At 62.1% G+C, this 24,950-nt stretch overlaps 2 protein-coding genes across 2 annotated transcripts; one reads left to right on the top strand and one right to left on the bottom strand.

The window, feature by feature from the left end:
• The first annotated feature begins 1,576 nt into the window (after positions 1 to 1,576).
• SLC22A31 (solute carrier family 22, member 31) lies at positions 1,577 to 4,540 on the top strand. Its single transcript, XM_008563370.1, has 6 exons — positions 1,577 to 1,704; positions 1,920 to 2,068; positions 2,152 to 2,260; positions 2,390 to 2,604; positions 3,351 to 3,462; positions 3,913 to 4,540. The coding sequence occupies exons 1-6, from the start codon at positions 1,577 to 1,579 to the stop codon at positions 4,223 to 4,225; spliced, it is 1,026 nt and encodes a 341-aa protein (XP_008561592.1). The 3' UTR covers positions 4,226 to 4,540.
• Positions 4,541 to 4,628: 88 nt separating this feature from the next.
• CDH15 (cadherin 15, type 1, M-cadherin (myotubule)) lies at positions 4,629 to 23,225 on the bottom strand. Its single transcript, XM_008563376.1, has 14 exons — positions 23,184 to 23,225; positions 14,730 to 14,888; positions 13,997 to 14,152; positions 12,911 to 13,055; positions 10,243 to 10,403; positions 9,965 to 10,093; positions 9,421 to 9,606; positions 8,235 to 8,488; positions 7,447 to 7,589; positions 7,011 to 7,253; positions 6,602 to 6,841; positions 6,298 to 6,434; positions 5,957 to 6,115; positions 4,629 to 5,216 (listed from the first exon to the last, which is right to left on the bottom strand). Exons 1-14 carry the CDS (start codon positions 23,223 to 23,225, stop codon positions 5,016 to 5,018), a joined length of 2,355 nt encoding a protein of 784 aa, XP_008561598.1. The 3' UTR covers positions 4,629 to 5,015.
• Between the last annotated feature and the right edge of the window lie 1,725 nt (positions 23,226 to 24,950).

Genomic DNA, 24,950 nt, shown 5'->3' with positions numbered 1-24,950 from the left:
GGCGCCCCCAGCCCGGCTCCCTCGCTCCCGCCCTCGGGCTGAGACCCTTTACCCCACTGCCCCGCCCTACGCCGGGGGACGGCTCCGGTGTGGGAAGTGGGACTGGTTGCCTCACTCCGCCGCAGCCTGGGGCTCCGAAACCTGCTCCTCCTGCCTCACACCTGCCCTCTTTTACGGGTCGGTTAATGCCCCATCAGCTGCCACAAACGATCGCACTGAAAAATGAAAACTCTAGTGTAGCGCGCCCCCAAACAGCCAGTCAAGTTCGGAGAGAAGAGGCGTGAAGCAGGGGTCAAGGGCCCTCGCCGGGAAAAGCGCTCGAGCAGCTCTGCAGCCGGTTCCCGGAGCCGCTCTTGAAAGGGGCGGGGGCGGGGGGAGGGGCTGACTTCTTCAGCTTGTGTCAGAGCTGAAGCCCCTCGACCGGATGGGGGCGGGGCGGATGGTGTTTATGGAGCCGCTGAGGCCACGTGTGTCGCTGGGATCTCTGCACAGCAGGTGGGAACTAAGGTCAGACAAGGGCCAGCTTGGTGAGAATGACGGTGGGGAAGATCCCATCAGGAGAAAAGCAGAAATATGAGGGTGGGAAGACCCCGTCCAGGCTGGGGGCTGCATATGGATGTCTTGGGGACCCCAAGTCATTACCACCTTAGGACCAGGGTTTGTCCCAATTCTGAGCAAAGATCACCAGTCAGGACCAAGTCCCTTGCCCTCTGGTGCCTCAGTTTCCACTTCTCTCCAGGGAGGGGTCGGAGCAAGACATCCAGACCCCTACCAGGCAGCCACCTGGGACTCCTTGCCTCTCTCTGTCCCCAGCAAGGGGAGGGAGAGGGTCCCGGGCTGGTCTACAGATGGCTGGTGTCCTCTGCAGTGGAACCTCGTGTGTGAGGATAGCTGGAAGGTCCCGCTGGAGCAGGCAAGCCACCTCCTGGGCCGGCTGTTGGGCTGTGTCGTCCTGGGCGCGGGCTGTGACCGGTGAGGTGCTGCCCCTCCCTGCTGCCCTGCAGCCCTCCCCAGGCCCAGCCTCCTGGCCATTGGGGTCAGGGTTAGGGTTAGGGTCTGGTGATGTGGCCTGCAGCCTCAGGGCATAGCCAGACCCTGTGCCACTGGGATGCAGGTGAGACCCCTGGGCTGTCCTGATCCATATCCATGTATGTCCCCCACTGCCCACCAGGTTTGGCCGCCGAGCTGTTTTTGTGGCCTCTCTCGTGCTGGCCACGGGCCTGGGGGCCATCGAAGCCCTGGCTGCCAGCTTCCCCACTCTGCTGGTCCTACGGCTGCTCCATGGGGGTACCCTGGCGGGGGCCTTCCTTGCCCTATACGTGGCTCGTGAGTATCTGGGTGATGCTCGGGGATGGGTGTCCACTGAGGCTGTTGGAGGGGGCAGTCTGCAGGGGAAGCCCCCATGTGCACTCGCCAAGGGCCTTCTCGAGGAGGTGCAGGCATGGTTTGCTACAAGCTCTTCTGTTGGGCAGGCCAGTGATTGATCCCCACAGCCCCAAACAGAGTGGGCCTCAGGCTGTCTGTGTCTGCCCCAGGCCTGGAGCTGTGCGACCCCCCGCACCGCCTGGTCTTCTCCATGGGGGCCAGCCTCTTCTCGGTGGTGGGCACTCTGCTGCTGCCTGGCCTGGCGGTGCTGCTGCGGGACTGGCGCCTTCTGCAGGGGCTGAGTGCCCTGGTGACTGGACTGCTGCTGCTCTTTTGGGGGTAAGTATGGCGGGAGCCAGGCCAGTGGCCGCATGGGGCCAAGTGTGCACCTTTCCTTGGCACCTCCATTCCACACTGGGAGCATGGCCATGGCACGGGGTTATAGGAAGCCACATCGGTGTCCCGCCCCCTGCATGCAGGGAGGAGCACTGACCTCTGCTGCTGCTTCGGAGAGGAGGTGGAGGGAGCCATGGGCATCCTCACCAACCCTGCAGGTTCCCAGTCCTGTTCCCTGAGTCTCCCTGCTGGCTGCTGGCCACGGGGCAGGTGGCCCGAGCCAGGAGGATCCTGTGGCACTTTGCAGAAGCCAGCGGTGTGGACCCCCAGGACAGCCCCTTGGAGGAAGAAAACTCCTTGGCTACAGGTAATGGGCCAGCTGGGAAGGAGGAAAGAGGGCCTTGGGGAGGCACCGCCGCTCACACCCGCTCCCCTGTCTCACGGCCACAGAGCTGGCTGTGCTGTCTACAGGGCACCCCCAGCCCCGGTACCACTCCCTCCTGGGGCTCCTGCACACTCGCATCACGTGGAGAAACGGGCTTATCCTGGGCTTCAGTTCGTGAGGAGAGGGAGAGGAAGGGCAGGGGTGGGGTGGGGTGGGGGGTCTGCACCCTCTTTTGGGGGTGGGCATTTGGTCCCCAGTATCTCCCTGCTCTGGCTGAGCCCACAGCTTCACTCTCCCTCCTAGGCTGATTGGTGGGGGCATCAGAGCCAGCTTCCTCCGCATCCTGGCTCCCAGCGAGCCTGCTTTTTATCTGCCTTACTTCCTGGAGGCCTGCCTGGAGGCAGTGGCCACAGTCATCCTGCTCCTCATGGCAGATCGCTGTGGACGCCGCCCTGTCCTGCTGCTGGGCACCATGGTTACAGGCCTGGCATCCCTGTTGCTCCTTGCTGGGACCCAGTGTGAGCTTGGGGCCCCAAGAGGCCATACAGGGGTCATTGTATTTGGGCTAGGGGTGTGCCTGATGGGGGGGTGCTGGACACTAAGTGCAGAGCTCAGGGGCTGTCGTGGGATCAGCCCCTTCCCACGGCCATAGAGCTGAGGGGGAGGCGGTACTAGGGGCCTGAGGCCCAGGGCAGAAGGACCAGCCTGCTATTCTCTTCACTCTGTCCATCTTTCCGTGTACAGTTGGGGACACCGAGACCCAAAGAGTTAGGAGGCCAAAAGGATCTTCCATGACAGGCCTAAATATAAGGATCCTGTCTGGGCCAAGAACACTTGCCCCAGGCAGAGTGCAGCATGGGAGTGAAAGGCTGGGGCCAGGCCTGGTGAGCTGTGCCTGGTGTTCTGGGCATACCAAGGCCCGTCTACACAGGGCAACTCCATCATGTGTGGGCTCTTGTTCCAAAGCATTCAGAATTTCAGGGTAATTCTCAAAATTGCAAAGAAGGTGGACAGCACGGCATTAACTTAGCTGGCCCTGGGTGGACACTGTTAACATGGGCTGTGACTTGGGGTCAGGAAGAACTTCCTTAGGACCTGAGTTGGGCTGGAATCAGGCTGCAGAAGACAGGGTCCCTGGCCAGGTCCCTCAGAGAGGGCAGGAGATGGGGGCTTGGGAACAATGTGCCCAGATGGGTGTGGATGGCTCTGGGGAGGGAGGGGCCCTGAGTGGTCATGGTGGAAGGCCATGTCTTTTTGTCCCCAGACCTGCCGGGCTGGACCATGCTGTCTCTCTCTGTCCTGGGGCTCCTGGCTGCCCAGGCTGTGTCTGCACTCAGCAGCCTCTTTGCAGCTGAAGTCTTCCCTACCGTGATCAGGTGAGCGAGCTTTGGGGTTGCCCTGAAACACAGCAGGGCCTAGGGCCCGGGACATCCCCGAGGAGGCCCTGTCCCCATGCCTCTCCTCCAGATCCCTCCGTTCAATCTCCACTCAGCGCTCAGCACTGCCCTCCTCCCAGGGGGCCAGGGACACTGCTCCGAGGTTTCTGGGCACATGGCTTAGGAACTGAGGAAGGGGAGGGAAGGGGAAGGAGGCCTGAATGGAGAGCAGAGATAGAGCTTTGAGGGGTGGCAGAACTCGAGGAGAAAAATCATTTTCTCATTTTCCAGTGGAAAGAACAGAGTTGTCCCAGGGCAGGGAGGTTTCTTCAGAAGTTTGTTTCCTTAAGCTCCACACCTTAAGCTCTGCTGAGACCTCCCCTGTCCCTGACAACGGGAGCCCATGCACGTGTCCATGTGTCCACCTGTCCACCCCTCTCTCTCCTGCAGGGGGGCCGGGCTAGGCCTCGTGCTGGGGGCCGGGCTTCTAGGCAGGGTGGCCGCCCCCCTCACCGACATGCAGGGCAGGCAGGGCTTCTTCCTGCAACACGTGGTCTTCACCTCCCTGGCCATCCTTGTCCTGCTCTGTGTCCTGCTGCTGCCCGAGAGCCACGGCCGGGCACTGCCCCAGTCGCTGCAGGACGCCGACCGCCTGTGCCGCTCTCCACTCCTGCATAGCAGCCCACACCAGGACCACCTGCCCCTGTTGCTGTCCTCCCACCCCCAGCCTCAGCAGCTCTCATCCTGCCTGGTAGCCCCATGAGCCTGAGAGGGGGAACAGCTCAGCACCCCAGATGCCTGGCTCAGGGTGATAGCTGGACAGATACACATCCTCAAGGCCATGTGTCGGTGCAGGCAGGAGAGCTGTGGGCATGACGTGCAGGCATCCCGGCTGGGCCCCTTGCTCCTGGGGGCCCTGGGGCTCCTCCTGCCTCAACCACCTGGTGCAGGGGATAAAGGCTCCTGTGGGACTTGGCACTCTCCTGGTTCTTCTCTCAGGCTGCACCTGGGCAGGAGGGGACCTTGCCCTTTGCCCACCCCCCTCTAGGCTCTCTAGCCTGGAGCCAGAGCTCGACGGCCCCTCACACTGCTCCAGCTGACCCGACTGGACTGGCCGCATCCCTGTCCTTGGGGGCATGGTCAGTGTGGTGCTGGGTGCCGGCTTGTGTTGGAGAGATGAGCACATTTTTAATTGAGATTTACCCAAGAGGCTGCTTGCTTTCTTAACAAAGATGCGGTCCACTCATGGGAGGCAAAGGTGGGTGTGGGGGTGTGGGGCTCCCAGTGGTGGCCACGGGGAGCAGCTCTCCCCACCCTGGCAAGAGGGTGCCTCCTTCTAGTCACCCCACTCCACACTCTGAGGCCTGTGGGGGTGGGGCCGGTGCCCTCCATGAAAGCATCTCCCCTCGCAGCCAGGGACTGGCATGTCCAGGCAGATCCCATATCAGGCTATCCACCCTCTGTGTCTGGGTGGAGATGTCCCCAGGAGGAAGCCGCCCCCCCTGGCTGGGTGGCCATATCCAGACAGCACGTTCAGACCCTCTCTCTGGCCCTCACGGGTGCCCGTACATGTCCGCCAGCCGGGCGAAGCGGGGACCCCAGTCCCGCAAGTAATCATAGTCCTGGTCCTCGTCACCAAGGCTGGACAGGATGGAGCTCAGTGTCCCGGCCACGGAGCCGTCCCCTTCGTAGTCATAGATGAGAGCTGTGTCATAGGGTGGCACACTGGGGTCGCTGTCTGCAGCCTCCAAGCCCTGTGCAGAGGCCCCAGAGCTCAGGACCTGTGCAGAGGCCAGCCTGGCTCCCCATACTTCTCCTGCCACAGTACAGCACAGGGTCTTCCCATGGGGGAGACCCTGCTCAAGGGGGAGGTGGCCATCCCTGAGCGTGTGGCAGCAGGGGTGCCAAGGAGGAATCCCTGTGGGCAGCTCTCCTTCCTTTGGGCGGGGACATCTGCCAGCCCTTTCCTGAGGGCTCTGTCCTGCCCCAGCAAGGTGGGAGGGAGCTGGTCCTCCACCATGTGTCCTGTGCACTACAGCCAGAACCCAGGGCCTCGAAGAACCCGTCCGTAAGGCCAGCTGGTCTGCTTTGTACAGGCTTCGCATCCACCTGCCCCAGTGGGACACATGCTCCTAACCAGAACCCACTGTGCCTGCCACTCTCAGAGTGGTCCTCACATTTGCTGGGGCTTTCTGTGAGCCAGAGCAGACGCAGATTTACCTATGTGCTCCCGCCCTGCCCACTGCCCACCCAAACCACATTCTGGACATCTCCCATGTTGATGACAAGGGTTCTTAAAGCTGTGTCCATACTGCTCTGGATGCTTCAATTCCCAGGGTAGTGCCGAACCCCGGCTCCCTTCCCCTAACAACTGCAGCACTGAGGCCCAAGGCCCCAGCCTGACACACGCCACAGAATCTTCAGTGTGTGCACCCGTGCACATGTGTACGTGTGTCACCATTCCCCTGGCCCCCTCCTGCCCGGAGGCACCTACATCACTGATGAAGTCCGAGATGTCAGCAGGGCTGGTGGGCAGCACACGGGGAGGCTGGGGGGGCAGGCGCCCATACGGGGTGTCCCGCCGAAGCGGCGGCCGGCCTGGAGGAGCTGTCAGCTTTGTGGGGTGGCGCAGCTGGTTTATGTCATAGGCATCCTGTGGGCAAAGTAAGTGGAATTAAGCCTCAGGTCATTGGGACAGCCTTGGGCTGGAGGCCCAGGAGAGAGCTTGTTAGGAGGCTCCTGGCCGGCTTGCTGGGAGAAGACCAACGACTGGGTTCGCTGGGGACCCCTTTCCCCAGGCTCAGCATTTCCAAGCCCCCCTGCCCTGCCCCTCACCTGGTCCTCCTCCCCGCCCCCCTGCTCGTCGTAGTTGAGGATGTTGTCCCGAAGGTCGTCCTGCAGCCCGTGCATCAGCCCCTTGTCCTGCGACCGCTGCCGGCACCGCGTGCGGAGCACCATGAGCAGGACCAGCACTGGGGGCGAGGGGGGGACAGGCTGGAGCTGGCGGGGCTGCGGGACGGGCCAGAGGGAGGAGGAGCAGGGCCGCGACAGGGGGTCCGGGAGCGTGGGAATGGGCAGTGGGGAGAGGCTGCCTGCGGGGTGGGGCAGGGGGCGGTGGGGACACGGCCCGGGCACTCACGCAGCAGCGCTGCGGCACTGGCCAGCACGGTGAGCAGCGCAGCCAGGCTGAGACCCGCGTGTCCGGCCCGCAGTGCAGCAGTCCCAGGCAGGCAGGTGCCGTCGGGGCCGCAGCGACACACGGTCACGTTCAGCAGCTGCTCGCGCTGCTGAGGCGGCCGCCCCGAGTCCCGGAGCAGCAGGCGCAGGGCATGTGGGCCCTCGGTGAGCCGAAGCCGTGGCCGCAGGTGCACGTGGGTCCCTGCGGGGGGCGCGGCAGTCAGCGAGCACCTCTCCAGCCAGACTCCCCAGCGCTGCCCTCCTCATGCTGGGACGAGGTGAGGGTCCCATGATCCCGGGCCTCAGTTTCCCTGTCCACCCACCTCCAGGCCCTGCCCGAGCCCCAGGTTGGGGTAGGGGAGGCAGCGCACCATTGATCTGGCTGAGGCTCCAGTTCTGGCCAAGCTCTGGGAACCTGGGGCTCAGCTGGAAGTGGAAGGGGGCCCCATGGGGGGGCAGGTCCTCGTCCGTGGCGCCCAGGAGGAGGCCAGGACCCTGGTGCGGCTCACTGCACAGGCTGCTGGGCAGTGGCGGTGGGGCCAGCACAGGGGCGTGATCATTGACCTCTAGGATCTCGATGGACAGGGTGCCGGTGGCTGTGCGCGGCGGGGAGGCTGCAGCAGGGAAGGCCCAGGTCAGCTCAGTCTCCCTGCCCCAAGCCCACGGCCCACCCTGTCAGTCTGCTTGGTGAACTGCACAGCTCCGAGCCCCTAGCACGGGCAGGCACCTTTGGCAGTGGCAGGGATGCCCAGGCAGAGAAAGGTCAGGTCAGAGAGCCGCAAAGCCAGGGGTGGGCTGCCGGCTCACCGTCATCGCAGGCCAGGATGATGGCCCTGTACCAGCCGTCCTTGAGGAAGGGGGAGGCCGGTCTGAGCACACGCTGGGTCTGGATCCGGCCGGTAGCTCCATCCACCTGCAGCCAGTCCTCGGGGTCATAGTCCTTGGAGTAACTGTTGGTGGGGAGGGGAGGTGTGGGACGGGGGTCCAGAGCTCTGCCAGGACCCCTAGAAGGATGGTCACACATACGCCCACACGGATCTGACGGGAGCTGCTGTCACCGAGCCCTCTGTGAGCCTTTGAGGACAGGCCTCTCAACAGCCCTAAGCTGGAGTTTCTGTCCCAACTGACAGATGAACCAACTGAGGCTCAGGAAGGCAGGGCAGCTGGTGACTGAGTGACAGCCTGGATTTAAAGCCGAATGGTACTGGGCCCACACAGGGGCGCCATGGGGAGACACATACACAGGCTGGGTGTTGGAACTGGGGGTGGGGGGAGTGGGGGGTGAAATTAAGACATTAACAGCCAGTCCCCAGGAGCAAGGGCTTGCAGGAACAGATGTGGCTGGTTCTCAGAGGCCTGTAGGAAACAGACTGTGGCTGTGGCAGTGTGTACCATCTGGAGCCCACCCCTGTCCTATGGGACAAGGTCACCCAGTATGGGACAAGGCTCGCATGGGACTTGACACCCTTGCTGGACTCTGAGGAACGCACACAGACAAGCCCTCCACCCTCTGACTCTCAGGGTCCACGGGCCCCCTCAGCAAGAATGGGGCTGTTAGCTCCCCCAGCTTGCCCCCAGAGCCCGGGAGAGCCCACCTGAGCCTCTGCAGCTGCTGTGTGTCGGGGTCTCGGGCAGAGAAGGTGGCCACAGGGGTTCCCGGGGGCGTCCCCTCGGCCAGGCTGGTCCGCAGTGGGTTCTCCTGGAAGACGGGGGCCTCGTTGGTGTCCTGCACCCGCACAATGACCCTGGCCTGGCCCTGCTGGGCCCGAGGGGCAGCTGCCTGCAGCGGGGCCTCATTCTGCACCGACACTTTGAGCTCGTAAAGCTGGCGACTCTCATAGTCCAGGGGCTGTGGGAAGAAAGCAGCAACGGCCACCTGTTCAGGATGCACATCTGGGCACCCGAGGACAGCTCCTGTAGGGGAGCCGCTCCCTGGATCCGTCCTGAGATCCCCCGTGTTCCTTCTTCCCCTTTTTAACCTTGAAAAAATAAAAATGATGTAGGACAAAAACGCACAAATAATAATATAAAAAGAATGACACAAATCCCCATCACTCAAAATGAGTTTGTTGGGTGTTGTGGTCGGTTTTACGTGCCACATGGCCAGGAAGCAGTCCCCAGTGACCCCAACAAACTCACACGGGTATTGCTGTGAAGGAATTTGGTGGAAGTGGTCAGCCTCTACAGTCAGTTGTTTTAAATGAAGGAGATTATCCTGGGTGATGAGGCTGGACCTCACCCGCTCAGGTGAAGGCTTTAAGCGCAAAACTGCAGTTGATCTGAGGAAGGAGACGTCCTGCCTCAAGACCGCAGTGCCGGCTCCGCCTGAGGATTTCAGACCTGCCCAGCCAGACCCCACAACTGTATGAGCCAATTCCTCGCAATAAAGCTCTTAATATACCAATATCTAAATACATCCACGTCTACATGTGTTATGTGCATACATACACCTGCACATACGTGTGTATCTCCAGCTGGTTCTGTTTCTCTGGTAGAACCGGCACCGACACAGGTGTGCTGTTGTGTTCTGTACGTGGATTTCATACATCAGGAGGGAAAATGCTGTAGATCACGGACCGTGGCCAGTGGGGCCTGGACCTGTGGTCCCAGCATTGCCAGTCCACAGGCTGGGGCTGGGGGCTCTGTGCCCTCCCTCTGCTGTCTCTCACCCAAGGATGCACATGAGGTCCCAGTAGCCCCGGGGAGCTCAGGACATGGCTGACAAGTGGGGATGCCCATGCCAGACCCAGCCAAGGGCAGCTGTAAGCTGGGGCCACTTACCTTCACCACGGAGAGCACACCAGCGTTGGTCTTAGGGTCTGTGCGGATAGTGAACTGCCCGTCGGGGTCACCTTCCAGGATGGTGAACTTGGCTGCCCAGTTGGGGGAGCCTGGCAGGTCCCTGTCCTCCACTTCCAGCCGCCCCACATCCACTCCGCTGACAGCCTCTGCGGCCTCCATGAAGGACTGGGGGAGCCCAGCCTCAGTTACCCACTGGTCCTCCAGATCTGTCTGCTTCATGCGTCACCGCCCCCCAGGGACCCAGGGCTCAGTTCCAGGCCAGGCCACATAGACGTGCCACCCTCTCCCGGAGAGCAGGCATCCTGCTCTGCAGAGGCCTCTCCCGGCTCCTGACCATCACTCATTTGCAAGCACCTGCCTCTGCAGACCCTCTGGAGTGGACTTCTGTGCTCCCCTCGCAGGACCCTTCTCCAAAGCATGCCGAACTCCCACCCCTACACGAAGCCCCTGCCAATCGCCGGAGAAGGGAAGGGGCAGCACCAGGCAGGGACTGGTGCGGGTGGGGGAGGGACAGTGGTGGCACCTCATCCCTGGTGAACTCAGGGGCATTGTCATTGATGTCGTCGACAGAGATGACAGCGGAAGCCGTGGCGGTGAGGCCGTCTCCAGACATGTCGGCCACCTGCAGGGTCAGATTGTACACGGCGACCACCTGGGGACACCGTGGCACGGGGTCAGAAGATGGAGTCCCAGGCAGGGCAGAGGGCCAGGGCTGGTGGGTCCCCTGAGGCTGGGAGCCAGGCCCTGTGGCGGGCTCAGCCCTTACAACAGGACAGGTGGGGGAGCTGGGGCGCGGCTCACCTCGCGGTCCAGCCCCACTTGCACTGTGCGGATCTCCCCCGTGTGCTCATCAATGCTGAAGAGCTCGGGGCTGCCTTGCTCCAGGATGGAGTACCGCAGCGCTGCATTGTCTGTTTCTGGGTCGTCGGCATCTGTGGCCTCCGCCCTGGTCACATAGGTGCCTGGGAAGAACAGGGAGGTGTGTGGGCAGTGCCTATGGAGCGTGCAGGCTCTGTGGTTCCGACACAGCTTGACCTCAGGTGGAGCAGCCTGTGCTTGCCTCGCTCGCATCACTGAGGCCAGGGGCATGCGCCACCCCCAAGTCCAGGCGCTTCTCATGGCCACCCACAGCCCGTATGGGCCGAGAAGCAGGAGCTTCAGATAAACATCCAGTCAAGAGCTGACCCCAGACACCATAGGAGGAGAACCCAACCCCCAGGGAGAGGACAGAGCCGCTCACAGCGGGCCCTCCTGAGGACTGCCCTCCGCCCCCCTGCAGAGGTGCAGGGAAGGTGAGGCTGGGCGAGGCTGGGGTCTCGCACATGTTGGCATGTGTTTGATCAATGGTGGTAAAATCAGCTGCTGGCCCAGCCCCAGGGGGTTAAGGGCCTGTGCAGAGGTGGGACTGCTAACCAGGTAACTCCTGGCACAGTACTGGACCCAGGCCAAAGCCAGAAGGAATGTTCTTAGTAGGCTTCCCCTAGCAGTCCTCAAAGTACCCTCTGTTTAAAAAAAGTTTTTTGGTGGCTGGCTGGTGCTGGGTCCAAACACTGCGCTCTGGCCAACTGAGCCAACGACCAACCCCCACCTTCTGTGTGTTCTACGGGGGAGGAGGTTACGTGCACAGCGTGGGTGGTGGGCTGGTCTCTCGCCATCTGAGAAGGGGCTGTAACAGGCGCTAGAGCGACCCTGGGGCACTCCAGCAGGTGGAGGTGGAGGTGCCACTCAGAAGTGGGGACTCGTGGCAAAGACATATCAGCACAGATGGGAATGAGTCCACTCACGCACATGCATACAAACTCGCACACGCATGCGCTCACACACGTGTGCACACGCTTACAAGCGCACACGTGCACTCACATGTATACACAATGCACACGCACGTGTGCACACATGTACACCCATGTCTGCAGACATGTAGGTACAAGTATAAGCACACGAGGGCATTTCAAGAAGATTCGGGAAAAATGGAATTAAAAGATAATAAGCATCTTTCCACGGGCCTCCTGCAGTGCCCTCCTGTTCCCTGCTGTGTCTGCTAAAAGGGCCCAGGCCAAAGTCAGCTTGCCGGCCCCCCCACTGGGCAAATCTGGGTGGTCCAAGCAACAGAATAATAATGATTTATAAGCCAACGGGTGAAGCCTGCTGAAGTCTGGTGTGGGGTGGCAACGCACAGGCCGTTGGCCACACCGTGGGATCTGATCCAAGGCAGCAGCAGGGGCCTGCCCAGACCACCATCTACAGGTGACCAGACACTGGCTGATGGAGGACCCGAGGAGACCCGCGATGATCACACATGGGAAGCAGCCCGCGGCAGCAGGCAGCAACACGCATGCACAGGAGGGGCTCAGGAGCCGGGCGGGCGCTGCAGAGAGCCAGGTGCTGGCGACGGAAACGCAGGGTGGCCAGTGCAGCCACGAACTGGGACTTTCTTTTGCTCTACAAGTCACTGATGCGGTGTTTGAAACGGAATAAAGTCTGTAGATGTGATGTTAGTATCGTGTGAATGTTAACTTCCCGGTTTTGACAACACACCAAGGCTAAGTTATCAGAAAGCGCACAGTGAAGTGTTTAGGAACGACGAGGCATCAGGTCTGCAGCAGCGCAGTCCAGGAAAGAGCACAGAAGGAGGGAGCGAGGAAAAAAAGAAAGAATTAAAGCAAGTTCATAAACATCACGTCTCTGTGAAAGGTGTGCAGGGATTTTTTGCAACTTTTCTCTAAGTCTAAAATTATGTCAAAGTAAAAAAGGTAAAAGTAAAAAAAAAAGATTATCATTTCAAATCTCGAAAAACAAAAAATGAGATAAAATAAGTGCCAGAGGGTGCAGCTTTGCAGTTAATCAGCGCCTTGTTGTCCTGAAGCACAGACCCCCCCAGGATTTGACCAAAACCCCAGGACCAGAGTGGGAGGAAGGGGGCCCGGCCCTGCCCTGGGAGAGTCAGGCAGCCAGCCTGTCCTGCAGGACGTACGAAGGACACGGGTATGGTTTGCTTGGGATCAAAACATAGAATAAACAAGCAACTAGAGGGAGTGACTGCTCAGAGGCTGTGGGGTTTCCTCCTGGGTGATGGAAATGTTCTGGAACTAGCAGAGGTACTGGCCACACAGCACCGTGAATGTACTGACGCACTGAACTGTTCATTTTAAAATGGTTCATTTTATCTTATGTGAATTGCACCTCAATTAAAGGAGGAGGAGGAACAACCAGAGCTGTGCCATCAGGATTCTTCCCTTTGTGTTTCCTCTGGGTTTGAAATTTACATTGAACTGTGAAGTGGCTTAAGCTGACCTGTGGAAATGCCGTCTTGGAGAATCTGTTTACCTAGTTGTAGACTCTTTGAAGGACCCTCTGAAATCCCTGCTTAGGGGAAATCCTGGGCTTCCCACCTACCCGGAGCCCTGCACTGAAGCCCTCCCCATGGCTGGGAACTGGGGGTGGGGTGGGGGCACGCTGGGCTCCACCTCACCTGGGACAGCGCCCTCAACCACTCGGCCAGTGAACACCTCTTGCTGGAAGGTGGGCCGGTTGTCGTTCTGATCCACAACCACGATCTCCAGGTCTGTGGGGTCCTCCAGGGTGGACCCTCCCAGGTCCAGGGCAAAGGCCCGCAGCTGTTCAAACAGAGAGCAAGGGCTAGCATGGTCCCCCCCCAAATCTCAGTGGCTCCCATCAAGGACATGCAAAAGGGACAGAAAGTGCAGACTTTGTCTCCAGGTGGAAACACCAACTTAAACAGGTGAGTGAAAACTTCCCCAAAGGGAAGTCTGCCTTCTCTTAGCAGACTGGTGGCCGCCATGCTCTCCCCCTTGCCTTGGCCGCCAGGAAGCTCACGCTGTTTCACGTGCCACTGAAGCAACACGCTTATTAGGACTCCTGGTCTCCTTTTCTCTATATGATTTTGGCTCCTCATAAAGTTTAATTCTCCTGTGCACGTGAAATTTTAAACTACCTCCTCTCCTTTTGGAGAATGTGCATGGTAAAAATACTAATAACTTTCTGTGTAAGGGAACCAAGAGCTGTTTCTTAAAGTCTGAAGGAAGATTTAGGGCATATGAGAGTTAATCTTGCTTCTGAACAGGCACGGGCAGGGGCCTCCTTTCCCCAGGTCAGGAATGAAGAGACACTGTGGAGAGTCCAGGTGGGGGTGGCAGATGCTCTGCAGGGACCTCAGGGGTAGCTCCTTACCTCCCCTTGCCGCCCTTTCTCTCAGACCCCAGCCCTCCGAGGGGCTACCCCAAACACAGTGGCTGCTGCTGGGGTTCTCATGACACCCCCATCCCCACCAAAGAGGACCAGGATCCACGGAGAGCCTCAGACGGTCCCTCCTCCACGGACCTGGGTTGTCCATCTGTTAAAGAGGAACATAATCCCAAACGCCTGCTTCCTTGGGCTGCAGGTCCCAGGTCCCAAATTCCTGCTCCCGCCTCATGAGAGCTGGTGGTTTGGCCTGAGGCGCACCACACTGGGGACAGAAGCCCGGGTGGGCAGAGGGGCCTTGGCTTCCCACCAGGCCTCCTCGAGGAGGCAAAGGCCGGACTGGGCGGGCCCCCACCCTAAAGCGGTCGGTCTTCTCGCGGTCCAGCATGGCATTAAGGAACACCCGCCCGGTGAACTTGTCTATGGAGAAGACGCCCCGTGGCTCCTCGTCCACGCCGGGTCCCTGGATGCTGTAGATGACACTGCCGAGCTGCTGCTTGTCCGACTTGATCTGCTGGGCAGGAGATGGGGCTGGAAAGTGGTGCTCCCAGGGAAGGGGATCCTGCCCTCTCCACAGCCCCTCAGGCCCCTTCCCTGGCTGGGAGCAGTGAAAGTCCAAGGCTCTGAGGGCTAGGGGCAGGAGAGCCCACTCTGTGGCCTGAGGGTGTCCCAGTCCCAAACCATGATCTCAGTCTCAGCTCCTGGTGTCCTCAGGACCCTGGTCTCTAGGGACACATCTGGTGTGTGCACGAAGCGAGTGCAATGCATGCTCAACTAGCATCTATCCAGTGTCCGGAGGGTAAGCAGGTGGAGTCGCCACCACAAAGTCCAGCCTAGAGGGCTTGTCCACTGGGCCCAGGGCTGTGAGAGGGTCTTCCAGTCTAGCTTTTGGCCCAGGTGAGAAACCCAGAGCCCTGGTGAGCCGCCAGCCCTCCAACCTCCGGCTCAGCTCTAACAGCAGTTGGGGGCTCCCTCCAGCTCCAGGAGACCTTTTGGGAATGGGGGGACACTCCATGCATAAACCTCAGGGGACCCACTGGGGACAACCAAGCCTCCCACGTCACCTCCCACCCCCTCAGCCCCCTCACCTGCACCAGGGGGTAGGGGAGGCGCTTGTGGTTCTCGGACACACTGATGGGGGGAATGACCCAGGCTCTGCGCACACGGCCCAGTGCAGGCGCCCGGCGCCAGGGGTATAGGGTGGTAGGCCTGTGCAGCCCGGGGACCCCCACACAAAGGCCAAGGCTCTGCAACAAAGACAGACCGCGGTCACACAGTGTGAACATCTGGAGCGCCCCACGTGCCAGGCAGGGAGCAGGAAGCTGAGAGCCCCCAAAGGAGGCCGCGAGACAAAGCCATGGCCCTGGGTGGTGGGCCAGTCACCAGCCTGCAGCAGAGCCCTGAACTGTAGGTCCCGGGGGGCTGGCAGCCACACCCCCAAGTGTCTAGTCCTCAAAGTCCCAATAAAGCAGTCTCTCCCACACCCCATCTGTCTCCTCCCCTCACCTGGGAGCTCCCAAATTCAGAGACCCCCATCAACAGGTGTCAGCTGGCTGGGAGGGAGCGTGAGGATTCGGTGCCCCTACGCAGCTCCCGCCGTGCCCCGGTGCTCCATGTGTGCTCAGGGCTGGGGATGGCAGGAGGTGTGGGAGCAGGGGAGGTGCTCAGTGCTCTGCACACAGGTGAGACACCTGGTGAGGTGAAGTCCTGCCCAGGCTCCCCCCTCTGGAGGCAGCCTCTGCCCCTCCCCAGCTCTTGTTCCCCAAGAACCTGGGGCTGGGGAGGAGGGACAGGGCATGGGTCAGCACCGTAGACAAGTATAGCTGCTGGGAACAACCGCGGCCCCTTCCAGGAGCCTGTGCGGGTGGGGACTGCGGAGGGAGCGTTGGCATGGGGCAGAGAGGTGGTACACGGGGGCCCTGTGGGTGGACCTGTCGAGGTGGCTGTCCCTGCCCCTCACAGCTTGAGGTCTTGAGGGTTGGTCGAGGTTGGCCAGGCCAACACCTGCTTTTGTCCAAAGAGGTGCAGAGAGGGGAGGGGCTACCTGAGCATCCTGCCCAGGGTGGGCACAGCCTCGCCCTGGGCTCCCCGGGTAGCCATGCACGCCACAACCTGAGCTGTGCGCCAGGGCCTCCAAGGGTCTATGGGGAGTGGCAGGGACTGTGCCAGCTGGAGGGGTGTCCACTCTCTCCCTCTACCACACCTGCGGATTGGGGTGCCCTGTTTGTAATTTCCCCCCAGGAAGTCCCCATGCCTGGGATGGCGCCTGGACAGAGCAAGGGACAGAAAAGGGAGGACAGGGCCGCACGCTGCCCACCCCAACTCCAGGGGCGGGAACCTCGGGCCAGTAAACAGCATGAAGGGGGCACCTGCCCAAGATCCAAACTCTCCCAGACCCACAACTTCTGCTCCCATTTGTGACCTCAGAGCTCTCAGACGGGAAAACTGGGGCCGAGAGAAAACAGTCATCCAGCAAGTCACGGTAGCATTGGCAGTGGCTCCCAAAACACATCTGAATTTCCTGGGATTGCCCTGGCTTCAAATATGCGGTCTTGGTTCCCAGCTTCTAGACTGGGCCCTGGCATTGGGACCCAGCCTCCCACCTGGGTGACCCCCCCGCTCTCTGATTTGGAGGGAAGCCTAGAGGGAGGGGACAGTCTCTGCACGTCAGAAGCATCAGAGGACTTTTAAGACACACCTGTGCTGGGACCACCCAAGCCCCAGAAGCCAGCGTTCCTGGGTGGGCCACACTGGGGCTCCTGAAAGACCCTTGACCCCGACCACAGCCCGGGCAGAGGCTACAGCAGTGGACACGGGCAGAGCCCTGCGCTGACCTCACCCTGCCCAGGGCCTTGAGGGCTGGGCTCAGGCGTAGAGATGTTGAGGGGTGCTCATGCTCCCCAGTGGCAGTGAGGTTACCAGGCCAACACCCCGTGCAGCTCCTGGGGGGTCGGACGCGGATAAGGGCTGTCAGGGCCCAGGGCAGGGGTTGTGGAGAGAGGGGGTCAGTCACCTGTGGAGACACAGCTGGGTTTGGCTCTGAGCACATGAGCGGTGCCCCCACCTGACGGCTGCCCCTAAGCCCAGGCAGGGCAGGTGGGCTGGGGGCACGCAGAGGGGACAGCCCCCTCCCAGAGCCTTTTCCAACACGGCGCTCCAGGGTCTCCAGGCTCCCAGGCCTTCTCTTGGGTTGACTTCCCTCCCCACAAAGGCTCTACCCTGCCCAACAGCACTTTCTTTGACACTGCTAGAATGTTCTAGAACTGCTCTGCCCAATAACCACAAGCCACGTGGTACTGTGGAGCCCTTGAAAGGAGCCTAGCACAACTGGGGAGCTGAACTTTTGATTTATTTCATTTCACTTAGTTTAAGTCACTGCGTGTGGCCGGGGCTGCCTGTTGGACACATAGCGCCACGCCTGGCCTTAGCAAGGGTGGTGAGGCCTGGGGTCCGGCTACCTGCTCTCCCCAGCCTTGGCCCCCCCCCTTCCCAGGGGGTCCCCTCATTCAAGGGCAGAGTATGGCACCGGGCGCAGAGGCATGGGGGTGGGGAGACCTACAGTTGGAGAAGCTGAGGCTGCGGGTGGGCAGGTTTCTGGGCTTCCGGCTACCTGCTCTCCCCAGCCTTGGCCCCCCCCCTTCCCAGGGGGTCCCCTCATTCAAGCGCAGAGTATGGCACCGGGCGCAGAGGCATGGGGGTGGGGAGACCTACAGTTGGAGAAGCTGAGGCTGCGGGTGGGCAGGTTTCTGGGCTCCAGGGCCAGGGTTGTAGTGGGAGTGGCAGAGGGTTGGGAGGGGTGCAGGCACCATGTTGTCCCCGTGCCCCAGGCCTCCCTCTCGGGGGCCAGCCCCCCACCCCCACCCAGGACAGAAGTCCTCAGGCCGGTGTGCTGCCCAGGAAGGGCAGGAGGAACAGGGGATACTAGAGAGACATCAGGATGCAGGAGAGGGTCTCGCGCAGGTGCTGGGGGTCTGGAGGGCAGGGCAGACCCTGAATAGGGATGTGCGCTGGGCCCACTTCCTCAAAACCACCCCCCTTTCGGGCCGGCCCAGTGGTGCACTGCTACAGTGCGCCGCTTGGGAGTGCGGCGGCGCTCCTGCCGAGGGTTCGGATCCCACATACAGACCGGTTCCCGCTCACTGGCTAAGCGAGGTGCGGGCGCAACACTGAGGGTTGCGATCTGTTGCCGGACACGAAAAAAAAAAAAAGACAAAAAGGAAAAAAAAGAAAACCACCTCCCTTTCAGACAGCCGCCCCCTACCTGGTCTCGATGTCGTCCTCTTCACAGGACGGAGGCCCGAGTCCCTTCCTCAGGACGGCAGGTGGCTGGGATCTGGGGAGGCTCATGGCCTTTCCCACCTGGCACTGTGTCCAAAGATTTGTGCCCTGCTCCCCAGCACCTAACAAAGTTCCCAGCCCCGTGCTGAGTGAGGAAAGGGACATCAGGGAGTCACGGGATGACATGAGCAGCCTGGTGCGCTGCGGAGTCCAGACAGACACTAACAGGTGACCTGCAGCTTAGCTTTCGTCTGTGAAATGGAGCGCTCTGGATTTGGGGGTGGCACCCCCTGCCTATGGGACCCAGACTCAGAGGGCTCCCTTCCAGCCAGGGCAGGCTGGGGCTCTGGCCCTGTGCCGCTGCCAGGCTCTCTGGCTGCCCGTTCTCCTCCAGGGTCCCAAGCCCCTCAGGAGCTGCCAGCTGGCCGCCTGGTCCCACTGGCTTCCACTAAACCTCTCTCCCCACTTTGGCCGAGATTGCAGTCCATGGAGGGCTGGGGACATGGGGTCGGGGGCTGGTCCCTCAGGAGGAGAAAGCAGCCACTGGTGGCGTAGGGGTGGGGGTGGGGATGGAGGTGGCGGGGAGGGGCCGACACCTCTCTGGCTCCCTCTTTCCTCCTGGCTCCTGACCACCTGTGTTCCCAGGCCGGCAGCAGTAGGTCCCCAAACGCCATGTTGACAGATTGGCCAATGGCTGTGACATCCACACTGAAGCCAACCTCCCCTGGAGGGCTCTCGGTCCCCTGCTGGTGGGACCCGGACCACCTCCTCCATGGCCCACCATCCTTTGTTCAAGTCCTCACACCTGCAGGGGCCCTGGGTGTCCAGAGAGGAGCGGACCCTCTTTGCAGACATGAGGCGGAAGAGGACAGGCTAGGGGCTCACTGGCTGGTGACCCCGCCCCCAGGAAGCTCTACCTGACAGATGGCAGTGCTGCCTCCAAGCCGGCCAAGCCAGCCAAGCCCACGCCACTCCAGGTCGGGGTGTGTTCCTGCCAAGTGAAACCTGCCTGCCCAGCATGGGGTGCCTTAGTCACCACTCCAGTGGGTACGGGGGCTGCTCCGGAGTGCTTGCTGGGCCAGCTCTGTGCCAGGCCCTGAGAATGTGCCCCTCGCCACCTCAGTCCTCATAGCCCCTGGGATCCGGGTGGACATCACCTCATCTCACAGCCCTGGAGAGTGAGGTTCAGAGAGGCTGAGGCACTCACTCAAGCCACACAGGCCAGGCTGGGATTTGTGAGGTTGGAGTCCTGAGCCTGGCTCTGAGCTGCTGTCACTCGGAACATGTGGGGCGGCGCCTGCCCCTGCCTCGGCTCTGTGGACCCTGCATGGCTGAGGGGCACCGGGATCACCCCCCACCCCAGCAAGAGCTTCCACCCTTTCCTTATCCAGCTGCTGCCAAGCCTGCGCCACCCTCCATCCCCCAGCTGCCTGGGCCCGACACCCATCAGCTTGGCCCTGTGCTGGGTGCGGTTGAGGCAGAGCCTGGGAGTCCTGGGTCCCCGGCCTGTCCACGGCCCGAGTTCATGAGGTCAGTGGAAGCCACAGAGCCTTGGCAGGCCCCCTTGCCCAGATCAGAGATTGTGGTGGGTGTGGGTGGATGGGCCGCAGCCAACTCCCGGCTCTCAGGGGGCATTTGTGCAGCCAGCTCTTTGTCAGCCCAGCCCCTTCCCAGAAGACATGGCCAGCTGGAGGGAAGTCCTGGGAGCCGCCTTGGGGAGCTTGGACATCCGGTGCCACAGACAAAGCCACACGGACACAGCTAGCTCACACAGACCCCTGCCCGCTGGGGCGGGAACAGAAGCCTGTGCTTCTGTAGATTTTGGACATGCGCTCTTGTATACCTGTCCACTTTCTCTGTCTCCTCCAACCCCACGCCAGGCCAGACCAACAGTATTATAGACCCACCTCCCCAAAGTGGGTGCCCAACCACACCGCCAAGCTCATCCTTGACCAAGAACCTCACAGAACCATCTGGAAGCCCTAGACATCAGGGCCACTGCCTGAAGCCAAACTACTGGAACCCCCTCCCCTCCCTGGGGCTGGGTGATGAAGCTCCCCACGCTCACCTCACCAAGTGCTGGCAAGTGCTTTACAAACACCACTAAGAGGGGGAAGTCACCACCCGTTCCAGGAGCACAAAGGGCATCAGAGGTGGGCCTGGATTGACACTGAGGAGTCCCCACGCAAGGGAGGCAGACACCCCCTCCCTCTCGGCACACGGTGGACTGAACTAGCGGCCCCTCTGGGGCTCCTACAGCGCCTGTCCGGGTTGGAGCAGCAGAGCAGGCCGCTCCCCAGCCTGCAGGGTGCAGTGTCCTGGCCGAACCAAGGAGGGAGAGAGAGCGTTTTCTATCCCCCCACCCAGTGTAGTTGGGCCAAACCTCACAAAATGCCCAGATGGTGGTGGGCTGGGGAAGGGCTTCTGGGGCCGGCCTCACACCTGCCGCAACCGACTCTCCAAGGAAGGATGTTCCTGACACGCCTGGTGAGAGTGTGGGTGGGGCTTGCATGGGAAGGGGGAAAGAAGTCCCTGGCCTGGACTCCCCGCAAGCTTCTGAGGCCTGAACCCCTCCCCTAGGCTGGAATCTGGGGCCACCCTGTCCCTGGACGTCCAGGCATGCCAGGAATGGAAGCAGCTGTCTTCCCAGACCAGAGGGGCCCAAGCGTCTCCCCAGCAGGCCCCACCCTCTCCAGCTGCTGCAGGCTTCAGAGAGGGATGAGGATGGGGTGGCCTGCAGGGACAGGGGGAGCGGGGCAGCTGTTTCTGCCCATCGGCACTGCCCTGCCCCCACTGGCAGGACAGAGTTGGCTGTGCCCAGAGCCACAGTTTTGGTGTTCGGAAGCTGTCCTGCCTGCCCTGGAGAGAACGACGGACCAGGAGCCACTTCTCTTTGTGGCCTCTACTATGTCATGTGGGCTAAAGATCCCCCCACCCGGCCCTGGAGAAGCCACTGTGGGCAAGGTCCTCTTCCAGGCACCCCCAGCCCTGCCCAAGTGGTCCACACCTGTACAGCCCCCAGGGGTGCTGCTGAGGCCCCAGAGACCACGTGGCTCCTGAGACTGGAACACAGGTATGGGGCCCTTCCCAGCAGACTGGGGGTTTCTCTGAGTCACCCATGCTCCCCCATTCCTCTGCCATCCTCCCAGCTGGGGTGGGGTCCCTTATGTAGGCCCAGCGACTCAGGATAGTGTGGGTGCAGGGGCCCCTTCTGAAGACATGGTCCACACCCCCTGGTGTCACCCTGGGGCTCAGTGGGCTCAGCTTTTAGAGATGACTGGGGTAGGGGAGACAGGTGCCTCGGCCAAGGCCCCAGAGCTATGGCCCTGGCCCAGAGCCCACCAGAGACAGCCCTGCTGGGCCAGGCTGGCCTGCCTGGGGGTTTCCGGAAGTGAAACCAGGATTGTCCAGGAAGCGGCCACAGGACCCATGTGGCTGGGCAAGAGGACAAAAGTCTGAAAGCTGAGCGGGTGTGTGTGTGTGTGTGTGTGTGTGTGCAGGGTCCTGACACAGACATGTTTTGGTAGGTCTGGAAGAAAGTCCCTCAGACCGGAGCTAATCTGAACCAGGCCCCACTGGCGGGTCCCCTACCCCCATTCCTAGGAGCCTCCAGCTGTCTGGGGGGTGGGGGGATTCTTCATTAGCCCTGGGGGAGGAAAGGGGATGGGGAGAGGGGAGGCCTCTGGAAGGGGAAGAGAAGCCAAGGGGAATCCAGCTCCCCTCCCCCTCCCATGCCCCCAAACTCAAAGGAGCAGGGTCTCCAGGAATGTCTAAATAAGCACTGGGCTCACAATGTGCCTGTCAGGGTATGTGGGGGAAAGGCTGTCCCCAGAGCGAGTGGGGGGCTTTGGAGGCACGGCACCTTCAGCAGGCAGGTCCCGGTGTATGAGGGCAGCCGGTCTGCGGAGGGTACAGGTCCTGGCAGCCAGGCTGTGCTGGGCCCAAGGGTGGCCATGTCCGCACTGAGCAAGCTGGACGTGGGCAGCTAAGGCCGGCTGGTGGGGCCACTGTCTCTGGGGCGGGGGGTGGGAGGGGCAGTGGGAAGGCCCCAAAAGGCCAGGATGGAAGTGGCTGAAGCCACGAGGCTGGGTGCCCTAAGGAGGCAGCTGCTGGAGGGTCTGGCCGGCCAGCTGAGGTTTCAGCCCCTGACAGCTGACCAGGCCCCTAGACAGCCAGAGCTGGGAGGTCTGTGGGAATTAGAGGGGCCTCAGAAAACCCCTGCGGGGGGTGCTGGGACAGACGGCTCCCTTCACCAGCGCCCAGCGCTGCCTGACTGCCTGATGAATGATACTGAATAGCACCCGAGCACCTGCTAAGCCCTGTTACCTGTTAGATCTAAGAGGTGAAAGGCCGTCCTGTTTACAGAACCACATCCCAACCACTGCCCGGCCCTGGCCCTGGCCCTGGCCCTGGCCCTGGCTCAGCAACCCCTGGAGACAGGGGCCACTGAAGCCACATCCTCTGCAGCCAGGCCCCAGCCCAGCACCGCCCAGCAGCCCAGGGCATGAGGAGACGTGGCACTGTCCAGGAAGTGCCCACGGTGGGGATCAGAGACCCCACTTCTGTTTACTCCATCTTGCTCCCACGTTGGGGAGACCAGGGTGCCCGGGGCTGGGATCAGGGTCCCTGGCTCTATCAGCCCAGGCAATGCTGCAGGGTCTCCAGGTGGACACAAGGGCACAGCAGTTGTCCTGGGCGGGGACACAGCCCTTGTGTGGGATGGTGTGTGCTGGGACCTGGCTCCCTGGGGTACTCTTAGAATTCATGTTCCTCGAGGGCTGAGCCTGCAGCTGCCCCTGCCGGCTGGGGACATGGGGGAGTGGGCTCCCACACCACCCAGGACTAACACGGGTCATGTGCCGGCCCAGGCCACGGGCAGGGAGTCCCTGCGGAAACCCAGCACCCAGATCCCCCAAGACCGGCAACCCCAGACCCTGGCAGGATAGAGGAGACTCTGCCCTGCACCTCCAAAGGGAAGGGACCGCTGGGTGGTCTCCTGCCTGTCCCCCAGCGTGGCTCCCAGTCCTGGGGTGCTTCCCCCAAACTCCCAGCTGGAGGCGGTTGCACTCGCTCCTGGAACCCTGTGGGCACAGAGCGCGCCGCTTCCCACAGCGTTCCGGAGAGCGCGGCACCCACCCCGGCCCCCGGTTCACAGGCCCCCCGAACGGCGGCCGGGCCAGCGCTCCTGGGGAGGCCCGCAGCGCTCCCCTGAGAAGCTGTTGGGGCCCGGGACGGCAGGGACCCCGCGGGCGCCAATGCCTTACCTGGGCCAGCAGCCCGAGGGCCAGGAGGAGCGCGGCATCCATCGGGGCCGGCGGAGGGGAGAGGCCAGGGCAGAAGTGTCGGGGCGCGGCGGCCGGCGTGGCGGCGCCTCCGCTAGGGCCAAGGAGCTCGCGCGGCTCGGCCCGGTTGAGTGACAGCGCGAGTGCGCCGGCCGCGGGCAGAATGACCGCACGTGTGTGGGCGGGGCCGGGGCTGAGTGACAGCGCGAGTGGGCGGGCCACGGGCAGAGTGACCGCACGTGTGTGGGCGGGGCCGGGGCTGAGTGACAGCGCGAGTGGGCGGGCCACGGGCAGAGTGACCGCACGTGTGTGGGCGGGGCCGGGGCTGAGTGACAGCGCGAGTGGGCGGGCCACGGGCAGAGTGACCGCACGTGTGTGGGCGGGGCCGGGGCTGAGTGACAGCGCGAGTGGGCGGGCCACGGGCAGAGTGACCGCACGTGTGTGGGCGGGGCCGGGGCTGAGTGACAGCGCGAGTGGGCGGGCCACGGGCAGAGTGACCGCACGTGTGTGGGCGGGGCCGGGGTTGAGTGACAGCGCGAGTGGGCGGGCCGAGGGCAGAGTGACCGCACGTGTGTGGGCGGGGCCGGGGCTGAGTGACAGTACGTGGGAGGCCTCTTGGCGGCCGAGGCTGGGCCCTGCCCGGCTGGGGGAGATGCCTGGGCTCGCAGAAGTCTAGAGTGGAGGGGGAGGGAAGGCTCTCAGAGAAGTCAGGGGTGGCGGGGACTGGGCTAGGCCAGACTGGATCCATTCGTTCTCCGTTTCACTGTTGTTTGAACTTGCCAGGCACGCCCCTGCCTCAGGGCCTTTGCACTGGCCATTCCCTCTGCCTGGAGGGCCCTTCCCTCAGCTATTCCCAGGCTGGCTCCCTCGCGCCTCCTGGGTTTTGTCCAATGGCACCTCCTCACCACACCACTGCGCCTCGCAGGTTCTTCGCGTGGTTGTTTACTGGCTCCCCCACTGGCCTGGAGCCCCACAAGGGCTGGGGTTTGTTCCCCGCTGATTCCTGGTCCAGCGTGGAGGAGGGGCAAACGGACACCTAGCCCAGGGCCCAGCCTGGGTGCAGAGCAGGACAAGGTGATGGAGTCTCCAGGAGGGGAGGGGTTGCAGGGGTCCCCTGGGGGGCCTTGGGCCTCTTCTTCATCACCCAACTCCTCATCTACTGGGGAGAGGAAAGGGTTACGTGAGGATGGGTGGACCAGGGAGACTCCCTGCCTCCGCAGGCCTGAGCGGGGCCCCTAGAATACCTGGACTCAAGAATTACGTTCTAGGGAACAGAGGGGATGGGGCGGGCTAGCCAGGAGGGGGCTCCTGAGGAGGTGACCTTTGGGTAGATAACTGTGACATGAAAGGCTGGAGCGGGGCCGGGGGGTGTGGTCTGCGACCAGAAGGGGCTCAGGCCCAAACCTCTGCTCAGCTCTGCATCTGGAGAGCGTCTGTCCCCACAGTCGTGGCCACCAGGATCGTCTGCTTCATGCATGCTCTGCAGACGGTGGTGTGCCAACCCAGATGTGCCCTGGCAGCCCAGGGTGAGGCGTTCCCTTCCTCCCCTCAAGTCCTTGTGGCCAGTGGGGGGGTTCCCGGTCACCCCAGCTCTGAACCCGCAGCTCCTGGAGGGAAAGGGCTGTGTCTTAAAGCAACTGCACCCCCAGAAGCACAGTGCTGCCGAGTGAACAAAGGGTTTGCATCTGCTCAGCGCCCCCGAGAGGGAACAGGAGGAATTACAATCGTCATTGCAGAAGAGGGTCTGAA

This window comes from Galeopterus variegatus, unplaced genomic scaffold, assembly GCF_000696425.1.
Source record: "Galeopterus variegatus unplaced genomic scaffold, G_variegatus-3.0.2 Scaffold174, whole genome shotgun sequence".
Taxonomy (NCBI): Eukaryota; Metazoa; Chordata; class Mammalia; order Dermoptera; family Cynocephalidae; genus Galeopterus; species Galeopterus variegatus.
Note: the sequence above shows the minus strand (reverse complement) of the source record. Positions and strands in the feature narration are given on the sequence as shown.

Bases quoted from the DNA above. Each gene is read 5' to 3' on its own strand.
- CDH15 (XM_008563376.1), bottom strand. From the start codon at position 23,225: ATGGATGCCGCGCTCCTCCTGGCCCTCGGGCTGCTGGCCCAG. The intron at 7,254-7,446 runs GTGAGCCGGCAG...TCCCTGCTGCAG, and splicing joins CATCCTGGCCTGCGATGACG to CCTCCCCGCCGCGCACAGCC. The intron at 6,116-6,297 runs GTGAGGGGCAGG...CTTTGCCCACAG, and splicing joins GGGGCGGGGAGGAGGACCAG to GATGCCTATGACATAAACCA.
- SLC22A31 (XM_008563370.1), top strand. From the start codon at position 1,577: ATGGGGGCCAGCCTCTTCTCGGTGGTGGGCACTCTGCTGCTGCCTGGC. The intron at 2,069-2,151 runs GTAATGGGCCAG...TCACGGCCACAG, and splicing joins AGAAAACTCCTTGGCTACAG to AGCTGGCTGTGCTGTCTACA. The intron at 2,261-2,389 runs GTGAGGAGAGGG...TCTCCCTCCTAG, and splicing joins CTTATCCTGGGCTTCAGTTC to GCTGATTGGTGGGGGCATCA.